At 37.6% G+C, this 20,543-nt stretch overlaps 3 protein-coding genes across 4 annotated transcripts; all 3 read right to left on the bottom strand.

Moving 5' to 3' along the window:
* Positions 1-2,333: 2,333 nt before the first annotated feature.
* On the bottom strand, positions 2,334-4,003 carry LOC141829627 (F-box protein At1g47056-like). The gene has a single exon (XM_074717142.1). It carries the CDS (start codon positions 4,001-4,003, stop codon positions 2,483-2,485), a length of 1,521 nt encoding a protein of 506 aa, XP_074573243.1. The 3' UTR covers positions 2,334-2,482.
* A 1,043-nt stretch (positions 4,004-5,046) lies between these two features.
* LOC141829610 (zinc finger CCCH domain-containing protein ZFN-like) lies at positions 5,047-9,339 on the bottom strand. Of its 2 annotated transcripts, none has more exons than XM_074717123.1 (7): positions 9,093-9,339; positions 8,754-8,926; positions 8,592-8,642; positions 7,158-7,274; positions 6,735-7,046; positions 5,786-6,016; positions 5,047-5,683 (listed from the first exon to the last, which is right to left on the bottom strand). In XM_074717123.1, the coding sequence occupies exons 1-7, from the start codon at positions 9,157-9,159 to the stop codon at positions 5,357-5,359; spliced, it is 1,278 nt and encodes a 425-aa protein (XP_074573224.1). In that variant the 5' UTR covers positions 9,160-9,339; the 3' UTR covers positions 5,047-5,356. The 2 variants fall into 2 exon arrangements, with proteins under 2 accessions (XP_074573224.1, XP_074573225.1); XM_074717124.1 differs by having other exon boundaries at positions 6,735-7,043.
* A 3,019-nt stretch (positions 9,340-12,358) lies between these two features.
* Positions 12,359-19,060, bottom strand: LOC141829873 (protein STRUBBELIG-RECEPTOR FAMILY 8-like). Its single transcript, XM_074717357.1, has 17 exons — positions 18,984-19,060; positions 16,975-17,120; positions 16,612-16,744; positions 16,455-16,526; positions 16,301-16,366; positions 16,113-16,184; positions 15,957-16,028; positions 15,444-15,515; positions 15,277-15,342; positions 15,144-15,209; positions 14,745-15,064; positions 14,304-14,554; positions 13,551-13,822; positions 13,336-13,471; positions 13,106-13,245; positions 12,831-12,987; positions 12,359-12,607 (listed from the first exon to the last, which is right to left on the bottom strand). The coding sequence occupies exons 1-17, from the start codon at positions 19,058-19,060 to the stop codon at positions 12,449-12,451; spliced, it is 2,277 nt and encodes a 758-aa protein (XP_074573458.1). The 3' UTR covers positions 12,359-12,448.
* Between the last annotated feature and the right edge of the window lie 1,483 nt (positions 19,061-20,543).

Genomic DNA, 20,543 nt, shown 5'->3' with positions numbered 1-20,543 from the left:
CATTGATATAGGAGGTCAAATAGAGAAAAGGATATTGGTTCTAATAAAGAAAGATCATGGGGGAGAAGATGACAATTTCTTATAATACATGATGAGTTTGTATATTTAATTCTTATTAACGGAATACAATTTGATGATCAATTATATAATATTTACTTTAATGATGATGCATATAGGCAAGATGATATATATATGCCTGAACTTGATAACATACCAAATGAAATACAAGTGTATTAATTTTATCTTGATATTGTATTTATTAAATAATTACTTATATTGTATATATTTATTTGTCATAGGAAGAAGGAAGATAAATTTTAGATAATGATGTGATCAATGATGCTCGATACGAAGAAGGTAGTTCATCAGTAGTTAGATGAAGAGGACCTAATAAAGACTCATTCTAACGAATATTGATGAATGGACTAAAATAAATGTGGTTATGAATAAGTCAATCATATGAGCTTTTAAATTTAATAAGTCTTGATACTTTTGCATTAAATTATTTTTCTTGCTATTTCTTAATTTTGTTGTCTTTAGATTCGTTGAAAATGAGGTTACTCGTAAAATTACAAATGTATCAAAGGAGTGATTAAAGGAATGTGATCAACATGGACAAAAGTGCCTAATGATATAAAGATTTACTTTGAAAATTTACGGGGACTTCCAATGAAATGTGTTCCAATGAGAAGAACAAAGAATTATCTCAAAACATTGAAGATATGCATGCTACTAGCAAGAAGATGGAGGAAGAAATTATTGAAAGCAAAAATAAATTGAAACTCATTATCATAGAAAATAAACAGAGGATAGAAAAACTTATCAAAGAAGGTAGACAAAGAGGAAAAAAATATCAAGGAGATGGTTTATAAAATGATTCAAGGGGTGGGATATACAAATCATTTATATTCAGGAGGATCTGGTTCCAATGAGCATCATGATAGATGAAATAAAAATTAAATTACTTTATCTTTGATTAATGGTTAAATGTGTTTTAAGGATGTGAATATTTATTTATCTCAATGTTAATTGTATGATATTTTTGCATTAGAATTAGTTGTTTTAAGTATTTTTAATTTATTTGAAATATGTGATTGTTTCTTTATGTAGATGACAAATATAAAAATAAAATATAATAAAAATTTAGTGATAAATTTAAAAATAAAATTATATACAAATTTATAAATAAAATTATAAATACATTTATAAATAAACTAAAATTATATTAGATATATTATTTGAGACAGATTAATGATAGATTTAAAATAAAATTAAAGATAAAATTTATATATGAATTTATAAATAGATTAAAATTATATTTGTTATTTAATTTGAGACAGACTAATGACAGATTCAAAATCTTTATCTTTGTATTTTGTTTGAGTTGCTTGTATAAGAATAAATTTGTAAAAGATTTTTTTCACCTCCGAAAGATATTCAAGAAGGAGAAAGTATAGTAATAATACCGCTAAGACGTTAGGCTGTGGAGTAAAAATTAAGAGTTTCGAATAATATAAAATCAAGATGTCACTTGTACTTGTTCTATTTTATATGGGTTATTTATATTTTTCATTGTGTATAAGCACACAATCGACAATAAGAACAAAGTAAATCACTATTCACCCTTTCTATTGACAAGCATAAGAATGCCTCCCATTGTAGATCTTATAAAAATTATTAGTCTAATAAAATCAACAACAATGAAATTAGCCACTCGCATCACATGTTGTTCAATATCCCTTTGACCTTATTTTTTCTTCAACATCTAATCTAACATATTTAAATGGATATTATATTCATAATATTTTGTCAAATATGTCATGACAAAATGTTAATTATGTCACTATGCTAACCTATTTAAATGCTACAAAGTCGAAAAATGTCAATAATTCTTCACTTCTGTAAAAAAGATAAATCGAGAAGCTACAGTTAATCACGACGGAGGAGAACATTGTCTCAACTTCGTCGAGAGTTAATAATACTTCACATGTCATCGTGCATCATCTTATTACTACTTAAGCAAGAGATGTCATTCATTGTTATGTGCTTACTATATAAGCATCATACGTTATAATGTGTCTTCAATAAGCATATTAAGACAAATAAATTATATTGAGATATCATATATCTCTCTATCATGCCTTATGAAGATTAAAAAATATCCTTCAGCCTTCATCAGTGTTCATTCAAGCTTCGATCTTCTACACAAGTTTGAATAATTCCTTATGTCTTTACTAAAACTAGTTCAAATCTTGAACCTCTGAACATTTTGATGATTCTTTGGATGCATTAGAAGTTGAGACTGTGCAAGAAAGAGACTTCTACATCCAAGGAAAAGTTATAAGATGACCAGATATTCTTCTCCTTGCCGATATTAATGAAATATTGAGAGTGTTTTTAAAAGCTGTTAAAACTTGTGGGGTTATTTTGAAAGTTACCCAACATTTTACGATGAGTTTATACTCTTTTTTTTAACAGAAAGTCAACGGCGTTGTCTTGCTTGACGTTGACTGAGAGTCGAATTGCTGCCCCCCTGCGGCGACCATTTCCCGGCGGCGAGCGCCACCATGTTCCTCGTCGCCGCGATGAGCCCCGTCCTCATCCTCGTCGCCGCGAGCCTTCTTTTACATATTGTAGGGATCCCTCCGCCGTTGTTGTTCTCCTTGACTATAACTTCTTCGACAGCGGCGAGGCGCCCTTGCTTGTCGTCCGCTTCCCCCTCGACGGCCTCTAAGTTCAAGGACAGACGGCCGCGCCTTCTCTCCATCAGCCTCTCCGCGCACTCCGGAGTCACCCCGGCGCACCGCTTCATCCTGACCTCGACCAGCATGGGGCACCCGGTGGCTAAATATTCCATGCACTGGTCGGAAACAGGGCACTCTTTGATGCAGAGCTTCTTCAGCGACGCACACTTAGCCGCGATGCAGGCGATCTCGGCGTCCCCAACAGTTTCGCAGCCGCAGAGCGCGAGGCGCTCCAGGGCGCCGCAGTTGGTCGCCAGGAGCTCCAAGCTCCGGATTGAGGTATTGACACCGATGAGGACGAGCTCTTGGAGTCCGGCGCACCGCTGGGCCACGGTGGCTAGGCCCTCGTCGCTGATGCGGTCTGCCTTCCATCCGTCGACATGGAGTTTGCGGAGGCGGGGACAGCTTTCAGCCACTGCGACAAGGCCGACGTCAGTGCACTCCGGCGTCTTGACGAGGCGGAGGACCTCGAGGTCGACGCGGGCGGATAGGGGGATGAGGCCGCGGTCGCTCACCTGCAGCCGTTCGAGGTGTAGCTCGGCGAGCCCGGGCACTTTGCCGGCCATGGCTTCCAGGAGAGGGTCCCAGTCACCGGAGCAGCAGACGAGCTTCAGCGTCTTGAGGTAAGGGGAGCTGGCGATGAGAGGCGCGAAGCACTGGCCGTTATAGAGATCCTCGAGGCACACGGAGCGTAGAGAGGTAGCGCCGGAAGCGGGAGCAGAGATGGCAGCGAGATCGTGGAGACCGCGGAGGCGCTTGATGGAGAGCTCCTCGAGAAGGAGGCATCCTTGGAGAACAACGTCGATGCCCTTGGCGCCGAAGCAGCAGGAGCCGACTGATAGCTTGCGGAGGCCCGGGCAATGATGGGCGACGGCGGCCATGCCGGCATCCGTGAGGTCACGGCAAGCCCGGAGCTTGAGGCTGAGGAGATTGGAGCACCGGGAGGCGATGAGCGCGAGGGCGTCATCGCCGATGCTCGCGGAGCGGCGGCTGCAACGGAGGGCGAGGTTGGAGACGGCTTCGAAGCGGGAGAAGAGGTCGGGCGCGGCCTGGAGGAGGGAAGCGCTGGCTCGGAGGGAGAGGCGGGTGCGGAAGCGGCCGTCGACGAGGAGCCATCGGCGGCAGACGAGGGAGCAGGTTCGGCGGTCGGCGGCGGGAAGGAAGTGGAAGACGAGAGCTAGGCATTCGTCGGGGAGGTCGGCGGTGACGTCTCTAGACTGGGAAAGGGTGAAGGGGCGGGAGGAGGCGGCTTGGCCCATGCACGAAGAAGGAGGAGGCGGCGGCGTGGAAAAGGAGATAGATCCGGTTTGCCTGCGGCGGGCGGTTAGATTCGAGTGCTAAAAGTGGGCTGCATTTAAAGAGGAAGGAGATAGCGCGTCAAACAGTCAAACCGCGTGGAGACCAATTTAATTTTTCTTCTTTTCTTTTTGGTAAAATTCTAATTACAAAATAATTATTTTTCTATTTTAAAATATAAATGTAATAATATTAAAATAATTTTTAAACATATCTAAAAATATTATAATTAAAAAAATAATAATAAAACTATTTAAAATTGAGTATACATGAGAATCATTATTCAATAAAAGTTGAATAATCTCCACTTACAAAGATCTCAATTGAGCAACTCTTCCTCCCAAATAAAAAAACTTACATTAGTGTTTATGAAATAAGTTCGTGGAGTTTAGGCAATAACTAACTAAATTGCATAGGGATGGACAATGAACAAGTAGTCATTAGTCAAATATTGTTGTATCCATCAGCACTTTGACACACTTTCTTAGATGTGCTCATACAAAAAGGTGAATGATCATGTTTCCAACATCCAATTGATTCATCTCCCACCCCCACAAAAGAGTCCATTGGATGATACCAAAATTTGTGGATGTCAAACTCACTGTCTCCCTGGAGTCACTAACTTTTGGTCCAAGTGATGGTCATGGTCTTCCATTTACTTGTGGTCTAAAAAATGGCTAGTCTATGCATGAATGAGAGTGATGAAGAAGTCAACTTCAGTGTCCCACCAAGAGCCAAGCTTGGCCTAAGTTGTAGCCAAGGAATATTGTTCTCATTCACCTTGAATTGCTTCTGGTTTTGGAGACTTGTCAATGACTTTGAATGCACTCTTCTTTGTGTAACTTAACGTGCATATCTTCAAGTTCCTGTGTGTTTAAATAGTTAAAATACCACATGAACAAACAAGTAACAAGACGTCTAGCACAATCACAATATGCTCACTTAGGCCTATGAATCACTGCATTAAAACGAGCATCAGTATTGCTGCCTTCACGAACAAAAGAACTTGAGATGTTAACAAGCAGATACTTTGTTTGCCAAACACAACACTAAAGAGGTTCATTCTCAAGTTCTCAATCCAGTTACAATGGCAAACCTCTCCTGTTGGTCGAAGTAGTAAAGAGCTCAGTTCTGAAACTAAATACTTCAAAAATTCTGATGAATTTGTTTTCTTTTCGACAACAGATCCGGATTCATTAAACAAGAGGTAAAGGAAACAAATCGTCATCAGCTAGTTTTCTGTGGGTGGTATAAGTTGGACCAGATCAAAATTTATGATTCATGCCAAAATTTTCATCCTTCAGGCAAGCTATGAGCTAACCCTCATCGGATTGGTTCCCTGAGTTGGAATTAGGAGGATGGTTCGGAGAAGTTAGTGTTGATGATCGGCCGTCATGCTCATTGGTATTCACATCCTGCACTCCACTGGTTTCTGGAGAAGTACTGAGCTGATCAAGTCCTTTCAGGACCTTAAAGGATGAACTGTTTGATGCAATCCATGTAATCTCTGTACCATCTTGAAAAGGATACGGTTCTGATGCTCCTGGCAGTGAGTACACGGCCATAATTGGGTGATCAAATTTGCAAGTTGGACCATACTTGCAAGTTCCATAAGTAGCATAGTGTTTGCATTTAGGAGAATCCTTTAGGACCAATTGAAACATACATGCATTGAAACAAGAAAATTATTTAGTTATTCAAATAGAGCATAAATAAATAACACAATTCTGAAGATAAAGAATTACTGGTCTATGAGGAAGTCCATAGGGTCCGATGATGCAGTCAGTCGGTTGCGTTGCTCCTTTAGGGTGATTATATTTGCAAGAACTAGTATACTTGCAGGTCCCTGTCTTCAAGTAGTATTGGCAATCTGGTTCGTTGGGTCTCTCTGGGAAGATATCACCAGTGCTCGAACCTGGCTTTGTATGATTAGTCCCAAGACTGCTAACAGAGGATACAGTTGTAGTGCTGGGTGCCTGTTTGACATGGCAAACATTGTAAAGTGTTAATATAATGAGAAATTTAACTACAGAAAAATGATACTGCAGCAAACAAAAGGTAAAGAAAGATGGAAATGACATGCCTTCAACCGAGACACAAAGCATGTAAGAAATTAATTGCTCCTCAGTGTTACTACTGAGTCATTTAGAACTTTGGTACACATTCCTATTAATTGTGCATGAATTTTCATCTGAGAATGGAGACAATCAATTTTACACTGAATGCTACACTGCTATCTGTAAATCACACGAGATAAATCTGCACAATTTGTAGCATTTTGCAGATGTAAGCAAATGCACATCTATTATCAGTCTAGAAATATTATAGGACTTCCTGGAGAAGGACTAGAAAGATATTATAGGACTTGCTGGAGACCTAGGAAAGATACAACTCCAAACAATAACCTGGTATGAACACAATTGGAAATTCATGATCATGCAAATATACTGAATTCGAGTATTTGACCTTAAATTTCTAAGCACAAACTGGTAAAGTTACAAGGAATCTCTGAATCAAGTTAACACCAGCAGAGATTAGTCACACCTTAGATTAAACAAAAAAAGTTTATTCAGAATCCATGTGAAATATATGGCAAGTTTGGAGTCTCAGCTACTAAGCACTAATATTCAAGCGTAATGATATTTAAGTAACCATTGGATTTAAGTCTAGTGGTTCCATAAACTAGGTGCTAACCATGTATGTGCTCCAACCAGGCTGGATAGGCATGGTGGTTTGGTTAGTTGGAAGCGCCAGAAAATTGTAAGCAGGGAGTCCTTCCATATAAGAACTAGTCACATAAGGGGGCCATGATGTAAGCCATGCAGAATATCCACCAGTCAAGTGTGGTCCTGTTGTTGCAGAAAATCCAGCATAGCCATAGATTGAAGGCCCTGGCACAGGAAACATGGCTCCGATATTGTTAGGCTGAGGATGATCATACTTGCACTCAATTCCAAATTTACAAGATCCAGTTTTCATAAAGTAGGAACATGACTTCATATCCTGCTAAACCAGATAAAATACCCATTAACCAAACTCAAGTAAACAAAAGAGAAGGTTCAGAACATTACTCTGTAAATTTCAAAATAAAGAGCCAAGATAAAAATATGTTAATACCTTGCGCAGTGGCAGACCAAAAGAATTCAACAGGGGTAAGTGGAGTGCATGCTTGTCTTTTGGATGATGATACTTGCAGATTGTACCATACTTACAGAAGCCAGTTTTGAGGAAAAACTACAAGAGAAAATTTAAGAAAACCAAATGTAAACAAAGAACTGGAAAAAAAAGGAACCATGTTCCATCTGATGAACTGATAATAGAAAAAAAAAAAAGGTTGCAATTGATTCAGCACATTGCATTCTTTGAGAATCCTTAAACACATTCGGTATATGGAGAAAGACAAATGAAATGGTATGCAAAATCAAAGGCAGGTTCCTTATATGAACTAAACAGATTTTTCTTGAAAATTTCTAGCAGAGATATTTACCTTGAGGAAATACTTCTTTTATGACAAAAGAGAGTATATAGATTAAATGATATCAAGAACTTGCTAGTTCATAGATTCCTTGCTAATTCCTTTATGGTTGATTTAGCTGTCCTCAATCAACCATATCTAGAGAATTCAATCTGTTGGTATATGTATCCTCAGCGAAAGTTCAATGCCAAAAGCATACTCAAGATCCTAGGAGAAGAATCATCCAGTACCATGGCAATTTTTTCTTTCATTTTGGTACACCATGGTTACAAATGATTAAAAAAAAAAAAAAGGGCAGCCCGGTGCACGAAGCTCCCGCCATGCGGGGTCCGGGGAAAGGATCCATTGTACGCAGCCTTACCTTGCCTTTGGCAAGAGGCTGTTCCAGAATTTGAACCCGTGACCTCTAGGTCACATGGCAGCAACTTTACCGTTGCGCCAAGGCTCCCCTTCATGGTTACAAATGATTAATCATTGAAAATTGATTTCCGGAAGATGCATTCAATCAACATGAATATTCTTGTAGATATGGAATCCATAACTAGTGACCAGTCTCATACTTCTTCTTTAAAATGGCATATACAATGTGTTTGTAGAAATCACATTCAATTTCAGTCCAAAGAATTGCAATATAGCAAATGGGGGAATTACTGGTATTTCATTAATTGAGTATATAAAATTACATCGATGGATATATGCAATAAATATGCAAACATCTTGACTGTGTGTACATGAAATTACATAGTCGGACATATGCAATAAATATGCAAACCACCTTCAGTATCTGTGAATGAAGCAAATATGATGTGTATTTGTAGCAATCACATTCAATTCCAGTTCAAAGAATTGCAATTTAGCAGATGGGGGAATCACTGTATATTTCATAAACCAAGCACATGAAAATAAATTGACAGATATATGCTATGCAACCATCTTTTGTGTGTGTGTGTTCTCGTTTCCCAGTTGTTGATTTTACTGATATGAAAGAATTATTCAACTTGAAAAATGAAGCAGATGTTGTATAATTCCAAGTTAAATCAGAAAGAAACTTTGTTAGAATTGCAAAACCAACAAACCTGGCAGTCAGGCTGATCCTCTTGGGGCAGTTCATCTCTATTATTAGTTTCCTGCACAAAAGGCAGTTTCATATTATCAAACTAACTTACTATTGATAGCAATAAAAGCATGATCAGAAATGAGCAAAGCGCCGCTTCGCCATCACTCATCGCTGCTATCACCTCTTCTGTGGAACTAGGATGGTTATACTTGCACTTGCTTCCAAAACTACAGGAGCCGATCCTCAAGTAGTGCTTGCAATCCGGTTCCCCAGGACGTCGAGGATAGGGATTCAGACGACCATCAAAGTCGTCCTTCCGATCCACCTCCTCAATCTTAAAATTCTTCATGGGCTCTGCACCCAAAAAAGGAGGGCATCAAATTTACATACACTGGTCACAGATCGATTCTTCGTTTGCTTCCACCAAATTCCATGTAACGCTATCTCTAATTAGATTCGTGTGGGCAACTTGCCATCCCCTCCTTTTCAACAAAAAAAAGAGGAAAAATTGGACAATAACCTTCGAGATCCTTCGGCGAGACATTGGACGACGGGTCGGAGGGGGCATTGTCCCTGTCGCCGGTCATCGAGGATGGGATCGGCGAATCCCAGGCGCTTTCCTACTACACCAAGATCAGGACCGGCGACGAGAGTCCTCCAAAACCACAACTCGGATCGCCGATTTCCACCGCGTAGCCCGAGAATTGATGGCGGAAGCGATCGACGAGAGCAGCTCTCCCTCAATTTATAGATCTACTGATCGAAATTTGTTTAATCTGTGCGATTCAAAATATTCGATTCTAAATTCCTCTACAAATAAATAAATATATATATTTATTTATTAATAATTTCCTTTTGGAGATGGAGAAGACGAAGTTTTTAATTGGAATACTAAAACACATTAATTGGAATACTAAACCACAATTAAGGACGTGGTTAATTTTAAATTTTAAGACGATGTCATTAGAGAAGATTACCAAAATCCCGCGCGATGCAAACGGCGGCGGCCCCGCGCGTGGGATCCGCTGTCTACGCCGAGTCTCATCCGGCAATAGCTCGCGGATCCTGCTCGTCGATGTTTCCGATTCACCGCCAGTAACTTCCTCTCGTGTCTTCCGCCAAACAGGGGATCGTCAGACATCCGCGCGACGTGGAGAAAAACCATGTGCTCTTAAAGATAACGATGGCGGCGAATGCTGTGTCAGTCTGCTCGAGACAGCTGATCTTCCTCTTCTTCTTCTTCTTCTTCTTCTTCTTCTTCTTCTCTCTTTTTGACTAAGATTCCATCAAGACAGTGCGAGGAAGACGTTGATAGGAAGGCATTAAATGCAAGACTCATGTTTCAGTTCACAGGCAGAAGAATGAAACATGGAAAAGTGCATTTGGGGAAGAAGGCAATTTGCTGAAGGAAGAGAGAAAGAGAGAGAAAAGAGTGGGGGGATGGTGATCTAAGAATCTTGCGGAGATGGAGACAAAAATAAAAAGGTGGGCTGGCTTTGAATCTTGTGGAGCAGACTTAGCCATCAATTTCTGAGCTGCCTGTTCCACTCAGGCCATTCCTCCTTTCTCTGCTTGGAAGAAGCAGTCTGTCCCCATGAATCTGGTTCCCTGACAATGACCCAGAAGACAAAATTAACTAGAGGATGGATGAAGTAGTTCCACTGCTCGTCAAGCTCAGTAAATGCCAACAAAGACATCAATAGAGTAGTTCCACTGCAGAACCAGGCAAGGATGGGCTTTCAGTTTTCTTAGGCATCCAAGTCCCAGTGAAGGTTCCGATGCTACGAGAACAGATTGAACTTGCTCGCAATCAATGTAAAGGTTCCAAATGGTGAAACAAATAAAGTGGAAGTAATATGGTGTAGAATTTTGGGAAGTAGGTTTGAACACATGCTGAGAACAACTTTGAGAGCTTCGCGAATTGTAAGTTCTGGAATGGTTGACAAAAGGTTCCTGCAAATGAAGTTACTCTCAGGAGTTTTTAAAGTTCATGACTCATAAATAACATCGATGTTACAATCAAAACCTTCAGAACTGAGACATGAAAATGTTTCTACCTAGATGGGACTTGCTCCAGTTTGCACTTTGGATGAATAGTAACCATCAGCATAATCAGTTAGATAAATTGGAGTCAACTAGTAATCTGATAACAAGGAACAAATTTAGACCATAGCTGATGTAACTAATCTCTCAAGTGACAAAGATAATACATATCTATGAATAAACAAGAACAAAGCACTCTAGAAAAGATCAAACAAAGGCCAATTTGACTGTGCTTAAGGATAACCAATTTCACTCTAAGCGACAATTAATAAAACAATACAAGTGCATCCAAAACACTGTACACAAACTAGAGGAACTAGGAACAGGAACGCACCTTGATATTGGTTGAAATTTTCATGGGAAAATAGTTTGGCTTTTTGTCTTCCATGCTTTCTTTTCAATCAACCAATTGCACATCCATCTCAAGGAGCTGATAACTTCACAGCAGATGGATTGCGATTATGGAAAAGAGTCAATGATGGTTCAAAATGTGAATCATGCAGGAAGATTTCCTAATTCTTCCAACAAGAAATTAAGCTCTGAAACAATGTCATGATCTCTTGAATTTAGTCCTGTGCATATTCTAGAGATTTTGGAGAAGCAAACTTCTGAATAAGTTGTGAGGAATGCATTGCAACTACAAATTCCAATTGATGTTGCTAAATGACTTGCTCCTTGATGATCAAAGTTCAAGTTCGAGCAGTTCTTCATGTAACGAGAAAGTTGCAGCGGTGGTGCTATAAAATGCTCCTCAAAATGCATCTTATCTCTGTGTCTCACATAAAGCTCAAAAGGAAATTCTTTATGTTGTTCCAAACAATGTGCAAAAAATTATTCAAGACTAAATTTGGCATAATTTGATGAAGCTTGCAATGAATTTCACATGACTCTTAGCATTCGATTGAAATTTTTGAAAAATATTAAATTGTTTTAAATATAAAATATAATCTGTTTTAGTCTAGTTGGTTAGATACTCTGCTCTCACCCGAGAGACCGGATTTGAGTCCTGGAAACAAAATTTATTTTTGAAATTAATATTTTTCTTCTGATAAATTAAAATTGATTTATTAAGAAAATTATGCTGCCGATCAAAGTGTCAATCCGAAAGAGTGCAATTAATAGTAGTGTAAATTGACTCAATATAATCCATCACATTTTAATCCTTCTCTCACGCCATTTGAAGAATCCTTTTTCTCTTCTTTCCCCCATTTTAGTTCTTAAAAGGCGATGAAAGATCTACTGATAAAATCATTTTGTAGTAGTTGGAAGGTTTGATTTCTTATTTTTTTTATTATTAATTTAGATTTTTTTTTCAAAAGTAAGAGATTCCTTGACTTGCTTGAAATTTGTGTATATTCTTTAAGATTTTATATGTTTTTGCGATCTTAAATTGAAGGGAAAAAATATTTGTGACTTTATTAATTTTGTATACTAAAATCCAACCGATACTATAAAAAAAAGTTATTTGCAATGAATTTTACAATGACTTTTAAAAAATAATTCATCACAAAAAGAATTTAGGATGAAATCTACGACGATAATATACTTAACTACCACAATGACATGATATTGCTCTTATCTTTTGTACGTTGCATGTTGATATAGAAGTAGTGAGCTATATACTACATATACAACGACAAAGACATTAGAATCTATTATTGATACTAATTCTTAGTAATGCTGAAGAATACTCGCAAAGGAAAACTTTCCTTCAGCATTTTGTAATGTGTATTTATTCTCTCATCTTAATTTGAAGGATCTCATCAACCATAAGATGTAGGATCCAATGCTTCTACTTGTGCCATCTTCCCTCTCCATCACTTGTGTTTCATCTTAAAACTTGGATATTTCAGACATGCTTGTGTTCTGATCAGGCACTCTGTAAGAAAACCCGAGTTCATCCGAGTGCCTCCGGACCACGCTTGCTCTTTGCACTAGCCGGACTAGTTGCTGGACAACCTCCGACATTGGGGGGCGGAATTCCGGCTCCGGCTGTCAATACAAAGCATAGAATACTGCCTTTAGCTATGAGGTTTTGAGCATCTCTAATACTTGAAAGCAGGAAATCACAATGCGAAGGACTACATTCAGGGAATCACAATGCTAAGCATTGAACTCCTCCTCCCTTTAAACTATGAGAAGATCCATTACCAGAGCAAGCAGGAAGTGTTGCATGAAACAAAGGACAAACAGAAAGAGAGAACTAGTTGAGTACCTGAACACATAGTGCGATTATGTCGGCAAAACGGGAGAGTGATTTCGCTGGGTACATTCCGTTCAGTGCAGGATCTACCATCTTTGACAATGCATCGATATCATGAAGTTGAGGAGATGCCCATCTGACTAGAGATTGTTCTGACCTCGCTCTAGAACTAAAGTATGTGCAAGCAAATAGAAAAAGGAAGAACAAAAAACAGAGCATCTCTTAGTTGATGAACTGAACATGTGCACAAGGATAATTTAAACGAGAATGTATGTCGAAGAGTAAACCTATCCAGTGGCTTCCGACCAGTCAGCAGCTCTAACATCACCACGCCGAAGCTATATACATCACTCTTTATGGTGTACACTCCCGACATTGCAAATTCTGGAGCACTGTAACCGAATGAGCCAGCTACCTCGGTTGAAACCTATCAAGTGAAAATGCAATGATTTACAAAGACAAACTAAATGATCAATATCATTGGCATATAACAAATTTAGATAGCATTTTTGAGTGCCTGTCTCTCTGTGTTTGGCCTCAGTGCAGCTAGACAACAGTCCGATAAGTGAGGATTGAGCTCTTCATCAAGTAGAATATTTGAAGCCTTGAAGTTTCTGTGTACAACAGCAGGCAAGCATACTTCATGCAGGTACCTGTGTATCATTCACAATATAGATAAATTTCATGTCTCTGAATAAAGATGGAGAATTTCAAACCATCTACCATGCTTACTCTAGTGCTTTGGCAGTGCCAAGCGCCACTCTTACGCGTGCATTCCAGGATAATATCTTGCTGCTGAAATCGGTAAAGTGCAATTTGTCGTGCAGGGTTCCATTTCCAATATACTCATAGACCAAAAGCCGCTGTCCATATTCGATACAGTAACCTGAAAGTATAACAATGTTTGGATGCCGAAGCCTTGACATAGTTGAAATAGCCTCAAGGAAGTTATCTTCCTCTTGTAAGGATATTGACACACTGTCTATTTTTTTAACCGCCAAAACCTGGGAAGAAAACAAGCTGAGATACTTGCAACGGATGATATAACTACAAACCAATTAGTAAGAAGCAGGAATGATTTCAACTTGATGACAACAATTAGCTCATCCAAAGGGTCGCCAATAATTTCAGGGAATACGAAACATTAACTAGCAAAAAAAGTAAACTTTTCTCATTATAGGAATCATAGAAAAAGTACAGTTTACTAGTTACATTATCAAAGTTTCAGGACAGAAAATTCAAAGAGTTGTGTGTTAGTTGAATAATGAAAAGCATAAAAAAAAAAATCATATTCCAAGGACTTGTAAGAACATCTCATTGATTTGATCACATGTCCTCCTGCATGCATTAATAGTTTATTTGCCATTTTGTAAACTATTGAGTAATTGGCCTTGATATGTTTAATAGTTTGTACTTTGCAGAAGTTCCAAAATAAAAGATGAGAGTGAATGAGAGAGATTTGTCACAAAGTAGATGGAGGATCACCTTTCCATTAGGAAGCTCTGCTCTGTAAACCCGACCAAAGGAGCCTTCACCAACAAGAAAATCCTGACTAAAGCTATTTGTTGCCAGCTGAAGAGAAGCAACTGTATATGGTGTTGCAGTTATAGGAACTTTTGGACGCTTGCTAGCTCCACTCTTCCCGTGTGTCTTCTCAACTATCACAGTGTCAGCCATAGGTTTTGTAGTAGTAATAGAACTTTTCAGCCTCTGCTCGTGCATCTCCTTTGCAATCACTAGTCAAGTAATGTACCCAGAGAGTATTGCACTTAGTTATACTATTCAATATAACATAGCACATAGACCTAAACAAAAATAAATCAGTGATCGAGCAGAATCACCTGCTTCTTAACATAAGAGAATCAACAACCTGATAATCATTAGTCAAATATACTTTTCTTCTCTAAATATGAGAAAAGGAGTAACCTGTATTTGTAGCAACAGCAGCAGGCCTTCCATGATCATTTGCACTGATATCTTCACTCTTGTGGACTTTGTGAAGACATAATACGAGGGAGGGTAGTATTATGCAAAGTAGACCAAGTATGGAACCTATAATTATCCCTATTAACGGGCCTGTAGTCAATCTCTTGTGATCAATCACATGATCTTGAGGTAATGACCTCTGCGGTGCATGCCGAGAAGCTTGACTACTACTATGCACCCTGTGTGGCCTACTTGGAGGTGGCGGCATGTATAGTGGTGGAGGTGGAGCCAGACTATTGGAAAACGAATTACCTCCAAGTCTATGTATGAGATTGCAGACATAAATCAAGAAAAATGGAAGAGAAATGTTTATTCTAATATCGTGACATGGAAACTCACTCGAGATTTTGAATGGAGCTGAACTCCGGAGGTATCCATCCAGTAAAATGGTTAGCTGCAATGTTACTGTAATACGAGTATGAGACTGATGTATACAGAATTGAGAATATGAAACTTGCAGAAAGTAACTTACAGACTACTTAGGCTGAGATTTGCAAGAACATCAACTGGTCCTGTCAGTTGGTTGCTTTGTAAAAAACTGTAAAAGAATCAAAAACGAAAGAAAAAAAAGGGAAATGAGGATGCTTTTTCTTAGGTGCATTGCAACCAAAAAATGTGGCTATTAGTTAGTGCACTTACAGATTAGAAAGGTTCGACAAATAGCCAAAGGAGTTTGGAAGATCTCCCGTAAAGTTATCGAAAGACAAATCCCTGTCAAAAATTGCTTCAGGACATCAAATTTTATATAGAGAATGATCTTAGATGTAGGAGAGATTATCTCCTATATCAAACAGCTACTGTGTCTTGACCTCAGATTGACCTTGAGCAGCTCTCTTCATAAAAATGCATTGATTTAACAAGTAGAAAATGAAACAACTATTCTGGTATAATGTATTCTTAGATTCAGAAGCAAATAAATTTATGATTCACAAACTGACGAGTACACTGAACAATGACAAACTTTTTGTTTTTTGTTTGACAATTGATAAGTACACGCCTAAATGTTAATGCCGACTAGAATTATTCTTGAACTAATGAACTACAAAGATTGACAAGATTAATTTCACAAACAATAAAAGGATAGTCATATATCCTACTACTAGTTACTGAAATAATAATAAGAACTGTCAAAAGGAATCTGAAAGATCTTACAAGTCAGAGAGGCTCCGAAGATTCCTAAAGATATCGCCAATTGATTGAGAAAGTTGGTTGTGGCTGAGATTACTGCAATTAATATATATATCATTAATCCAGTCATACCAAAATTACATCAGACTGAGGTATATAACACCACACGTAAGGACTTACAGGTAATTCAATTGAGCCATATTGGATATAGAATATGGAAGATTTCCAGAAAGATTATTACCAGCAAGATTCCTGATCAGTGAGGGAAGCAGATTACTAGAATGTATGGGGAATCAAAATAACTTCACTAATGTTGTAGATTCAATAAGCAAAAAGACGATCTAAGTGGTCGAGGATAAAAACATTACAGATATATAACATTTGGTGGTAACTGATATGGAATGGTCTCTTGTATATTGTTGTTACTCAGATCACTGTGAGCAAATGCTAAGCAAGCATTAGAAGAAACTTTAACAGAAAATGGATATGTATCAACAATACTAAGCATGAGCGATTTCTCACAGTGTTGTTACGGACAAGAGATCTGAAAGGAGATATCCCAGAGAACCATTGAGCCCTAATCCTGATAGCTGACTGATGTGACACAAAAAAAAACGGATATGAGTACAAAAAATTGACAAGAGGAGTGGAATGGAGTTAGAAGTCTAGGGTTCTTTACATAGCAGTTACTGCTGAACCAGAACAAGAGATCCCCTTCCACGAATCGCCGCATGGATCGCCGCCGATCGGCTTCCAACCAGGAAGCTGCGGGGGGCTATTCAAAGAAGTGTATAGCACGCCAAGTGCTCGAACTGCAAATTAGCAAATATACTTCGTCACTGCTCTACTCTAATCGAAAGCGATTGCAAAGAAGATCATTTTTTTCGATCTCCTTCCAGAAAGCAAGAACAGAGAAACCCTAAAAAATCGATTTTTTTTATCATCTTGCCGATCACAAATAGTCGGACGAGTACATTGAAATCGCACAGCATGATCCACGATTCAAAATGGGGAACAATGAAAAAAGAACAGAATGGATTACCATCCGATGAGTCGGTGGCTGACTCCACCACGACCGCACCGCCAGTGATGATCATGAGGAGGAGGAGGAGGAGGATGCTAGATGGCAATGCGGCAGCGAGGCGGCCGATCTCCATGGAGAAACGAGGAGGATGCGTCATCTCCCCTCTCTCTCAGACACACACACACACCTCTCACTTCTCATTGTGCGTGCGATGCCAGCTAGCGCAGGAGATTCATATGCTTGCTTCCGACAGACTAGTATTGTCGGCCAAGTTTTCGCCTTCCTTTTCCTGCATTTTTTTAGGAGGCGAAGGCGGAGAGAAGCAAAGGGGAAGACAAGATCAAGATGGCTTGGACTGAACAAAAGAAGCAAGCTACAACACTAGTACACAGTTTGGTATCTGCCAGTTTTCTTGGTGTAACATCCTCTCTTCCCTTGATCAACTCTGACAATCGTACTTCATCATCAAGCTTACAAGCTTAAGCAACGCATGCAGAGCAACAAGTAAAGAGAGAGAGAGACAGAGCACACGAGAAGCTCTTTGTTTCAGAGCATTTAAGCTCGTGGATCCATCTACTTGTATCGAATGACCCACCTTAGCTTGCAGGGAATCAAGATGAGTTTATTATTATTATTGTTACTGAATCTGTTCATTGCTCGAATTGAATGAGGAAGGAGTAGAACTACAGGAAGTGCTTTTACAGCTCCACCTACCTTTTTCCTCCTAGCTAGCGTATTTCTTTTTCCATCATTCTGAAATTTTATGTCTGCCATTGAAGAAGAACTTGCACGATAACTATGAACAGAAGAATATTGCTCTGGAGGGAGAGAACACTTGCAAGTTGCACTAAAAATTAAAGAAAGAAAGCATCATCTTCTTGTGTCTTATATGCATTAAGTAACTTGTCTTTGCCCCGAGAGAGCCGCCTAGCAGTTGTCATGCATGTGCTTTGGTCCCTTCACTGATTAACACCATTGTTTGTCATGATTTAGTTTCATATAAAATTTTGTATTTCTTTCCTCTTGTTTTTAAAAAGATGATTTTGAAAGATATATTTTATATATTCTTGAGAACTTCAACAAATCATGCATGTTAATTTGTTCAGTCCGTGATTGATGTCGCTCGCCGGTGTTCATTACGTAGACTCTGGGAAGTGTATATATATTAAAAAGATAACGTCAGGAAATCTTAATAGATCTCTGAATTTAGGAGTCAGAAGAAAGAAAATTGCAGAAAACATGCATCTCCTGATCCTGTAAACGATAAATGCAAACATAAAATGCAGGACGTATCCAGGATTAGCGTACGTAGGAGAGGGTTTGAATTTAATATAAAAAATTATATATTATTATTAAAAATATATAATAAATTATATATATATATATAATTAATATATAAATCTTTGATCGTCTATTAATCAATTGTTAATCCAACTGAACAAGTTCTTCAAATTCAATTACAATTTGTTGACGGCAATGATTGATCTTACATAGACAATCAAGATTATACACATCAATTTCATTTCTTAAACAAAAAACTCACTTCATGAAGAAATTTTTTCCACTCACATTCTCTAAGTTGTTAAAAGATTTTTAATGAGTCATAGTGAAAATGTCTTTAAAAAATTTTTAAAAAAAATTGACAAAGTAACTCTTGCTCATAATTTGTACATTAAGTGAAAAATGAATAAAAATTGAAAGTTTGATTGACTCCACTTAGATCTTCTATTTAGAGAATAATTTTGTACCTCAGGCTTTTTATTAAGTCGAACTACAAATAATATTTTCCAATTGCCAACGTATGCTCAATTTTATTTCTCTGTCTCATATGAAACTTAGCAATACGTTTAGTAGTAGAAGTGATAATATTGTCCAAATGAGAACAAATTCCAACACTGATATCTTTGATTGTAGAAATCAATATCAATTGTAATTGATGGGTAAAACAGTGAATATAATATACATAAGGACAATCTTTAAAAAATAATGCTTAAAGTTCATTCCATGTACTACCATACTGCTAGTACCTGTCCCGTTTAGAAAAATATTGTGCTTCATCAACAAGAATATAGAAGTATTTATCTCCAACTTTTTCACGAACCATCTGTCGTATTCTATTAGTCATAATATGTAAAATCTCTTTTTGAATTTCTGGAACAATATATTGAGCATTTTTTAGAACATTCTCAAATACAACTTCATCAATATTTCTGTACTCAATGTTACAAAAGCCTTCACCAATTCAAAAAAATTCTCATGATTAGATGAAGATAAAGATTCATCATTACCTCTAAAGGCACAACAGCGAAGTGCTAACCAATGAATAGTTACAATTGAGATTCTCAAATGCAAATGATTTTTCTCCTTTTCTTCTTTAGATTGGACATGTATCATATTATCAATATGTTGCGAGGGCCTTATTAAATTTTCAACCCTTCTATCACATATAATATGAGGCGAAAAAGTTGCAAAATCAATATGGACAAGAAATGTACATATTTTTTTATTTACTTTTTTTAAATGTCAAATCTTTCATTGACTAGTGCTGAGATATTAGACAAATTAACATCATTCAAAAAAAATAATAAAAATAATATGTCTTATTTGTTGAAGGTGATTACTCCAACTAATGAAATTTCTATAATTATTTTTTTCTGAAATCGATAATTTTGACTTTTAAATTTTGTATATGGATATTCTAACATATTTGATTGATAAAATCTCATCTTTAGATATGAACGTACGTCTCATCTCATCTCATACATTAACATGATATTCACTTTTCTTTTTTCGGATCTCGTTCAATATAAGTAGAGGATGACTGATGTTCGTCACTAGGAGAGAAATTAAAGAATTTGGACACTAGGAATTGGAAAACTTTCATTAGATTGATGTTGCATTGTAGAAATGATTGATGTTGCATTGTAGAAATGGTAGGAATCGAAGTACTTGCACTAGTTTGACGATCTCTCTTTGTAAAGAAAGAGAATATCAATGTCTCTTTCTTTGTAGTAGATTGATATTTCATTTTGAAATAGTTTAAGTTATATCCCTAGATCAGTAAAAAATAACAATCAAATAAATAAATAATAGTCAATCAATTTGGCTCAATTATAAGGATGAAAGAAAAAGAGAACGCTTACCCTCTTTTTCGACGACCTTGGCTAGCTCCGATGATAAGCAAAGGAAAAAAGAAGGGCTACTATTGTTGGAGAGGAACAAGGGCTAACATTGCTTTTGGTCGGTTAGAAAATAACAAAAGGAAGGAATGAATAACAGATGCTACTCTTGAGAATAGGAAGAAAGAAAAGATGCTACTCTTGAGAAGAGGAAGAAGAAAAGATGTTACTCTTGAAAGAGAAAAGAAAAACAACTAAACTACACTTGGAAAGAAAAAAACTAGGGTTGTAAATGAACTAAACATTCATGAATAAGCTTAGTGTTTGGCTTGGTAAGAACTTGTTTATGTTCGTTCAATACATACAAAATTAATTAAATGAACAAGTTTGAATAACTCGTTAAACTAAACGAACAAGGTTGAACACACATGTGTTCAGCTCGTTAATACTCGTAAATAATGTTCATAA

Source organism: Curcuma longa, chromosome 5, assembly GCF_044706935.1.
Source record: "Curcuma longa cultivar G26 ecotype Majalengka, Jawa Barat chromosome 5, ITB_CL_G26_1.1, whole genome shotgun sequence".
NCBI classification, from domain to species: domain Eukaryota; kingdom Viridiplantae; phylum Streptophyta; class Magnoliopsida; order Zingiberales; family Zingiberaceae; genus Curcuma; species Curcuma longa.
The sequence above is the reverse complement of the archived record's forward strand: the minus strand, read 5'-3'. Positions and strand labels throughout refer to the sequence as shown.

What these genes read in the sequence shown, in the direction of transcription:
- LOC141829627 (XM_074717142.1), bottom strand. Translation starts at nt 4,003, where the DNA reads ATGGGCCAAGCCGCCTCCTCCCGCCCCTTCACCCTTTCCCAGTCTAGA.
- LOC141829610 (XM_074717123.1), bottom strand. Translation starts at nt 9,159, where the DNA reads ATGACCGGCGACAGGGACAATGCCCCCTCCGACCCGTCGTCCAATGTC. An exon ending in ATCCTAGTTCCACAGAAGAG is followed by an intron (nt 8,643 to 8,753) that starts GTGATAGCAGCG and finishes CCTTTTGTGCAG; the next exon opens with GAAACTAATAATAGAGATGA. An exon ending in AGGATCAGCCTGACTGCCAG is followed by an intron (nt 7,275 to 8,591) that starts GTTTGTTGGTTT and finishes TTTCTCTTGTAG; the next exon opens with TTTTTCCTCAAAACTGGCTT.
- LOC141829873 (XM_074717357.1), bottom strand. Translation starts at nt 19,060, where the DNA reads ATGGTTCGTGAAAAAGTTGGAGATAAATACTTCTATATTCTTGTTGAT. An exon ending in TATTTTTCTAAACGGGACAG is followed by an intron (nt 17,121 to 18,983) that starts GTACTAGCAGTA and finishes TGTCTGAGAGAG; the next exon opens with AGGGGAGATGACGCATCCTC. An exon ending in TGCTGTTGCTACAAATACAG is followed by an intron (nt 14,555 to 14,744) that starts GTTACTCCTTTT and finishes TTACTTGACTAG; the next exon opens with TGATTGCAAAGGAGATGCAC.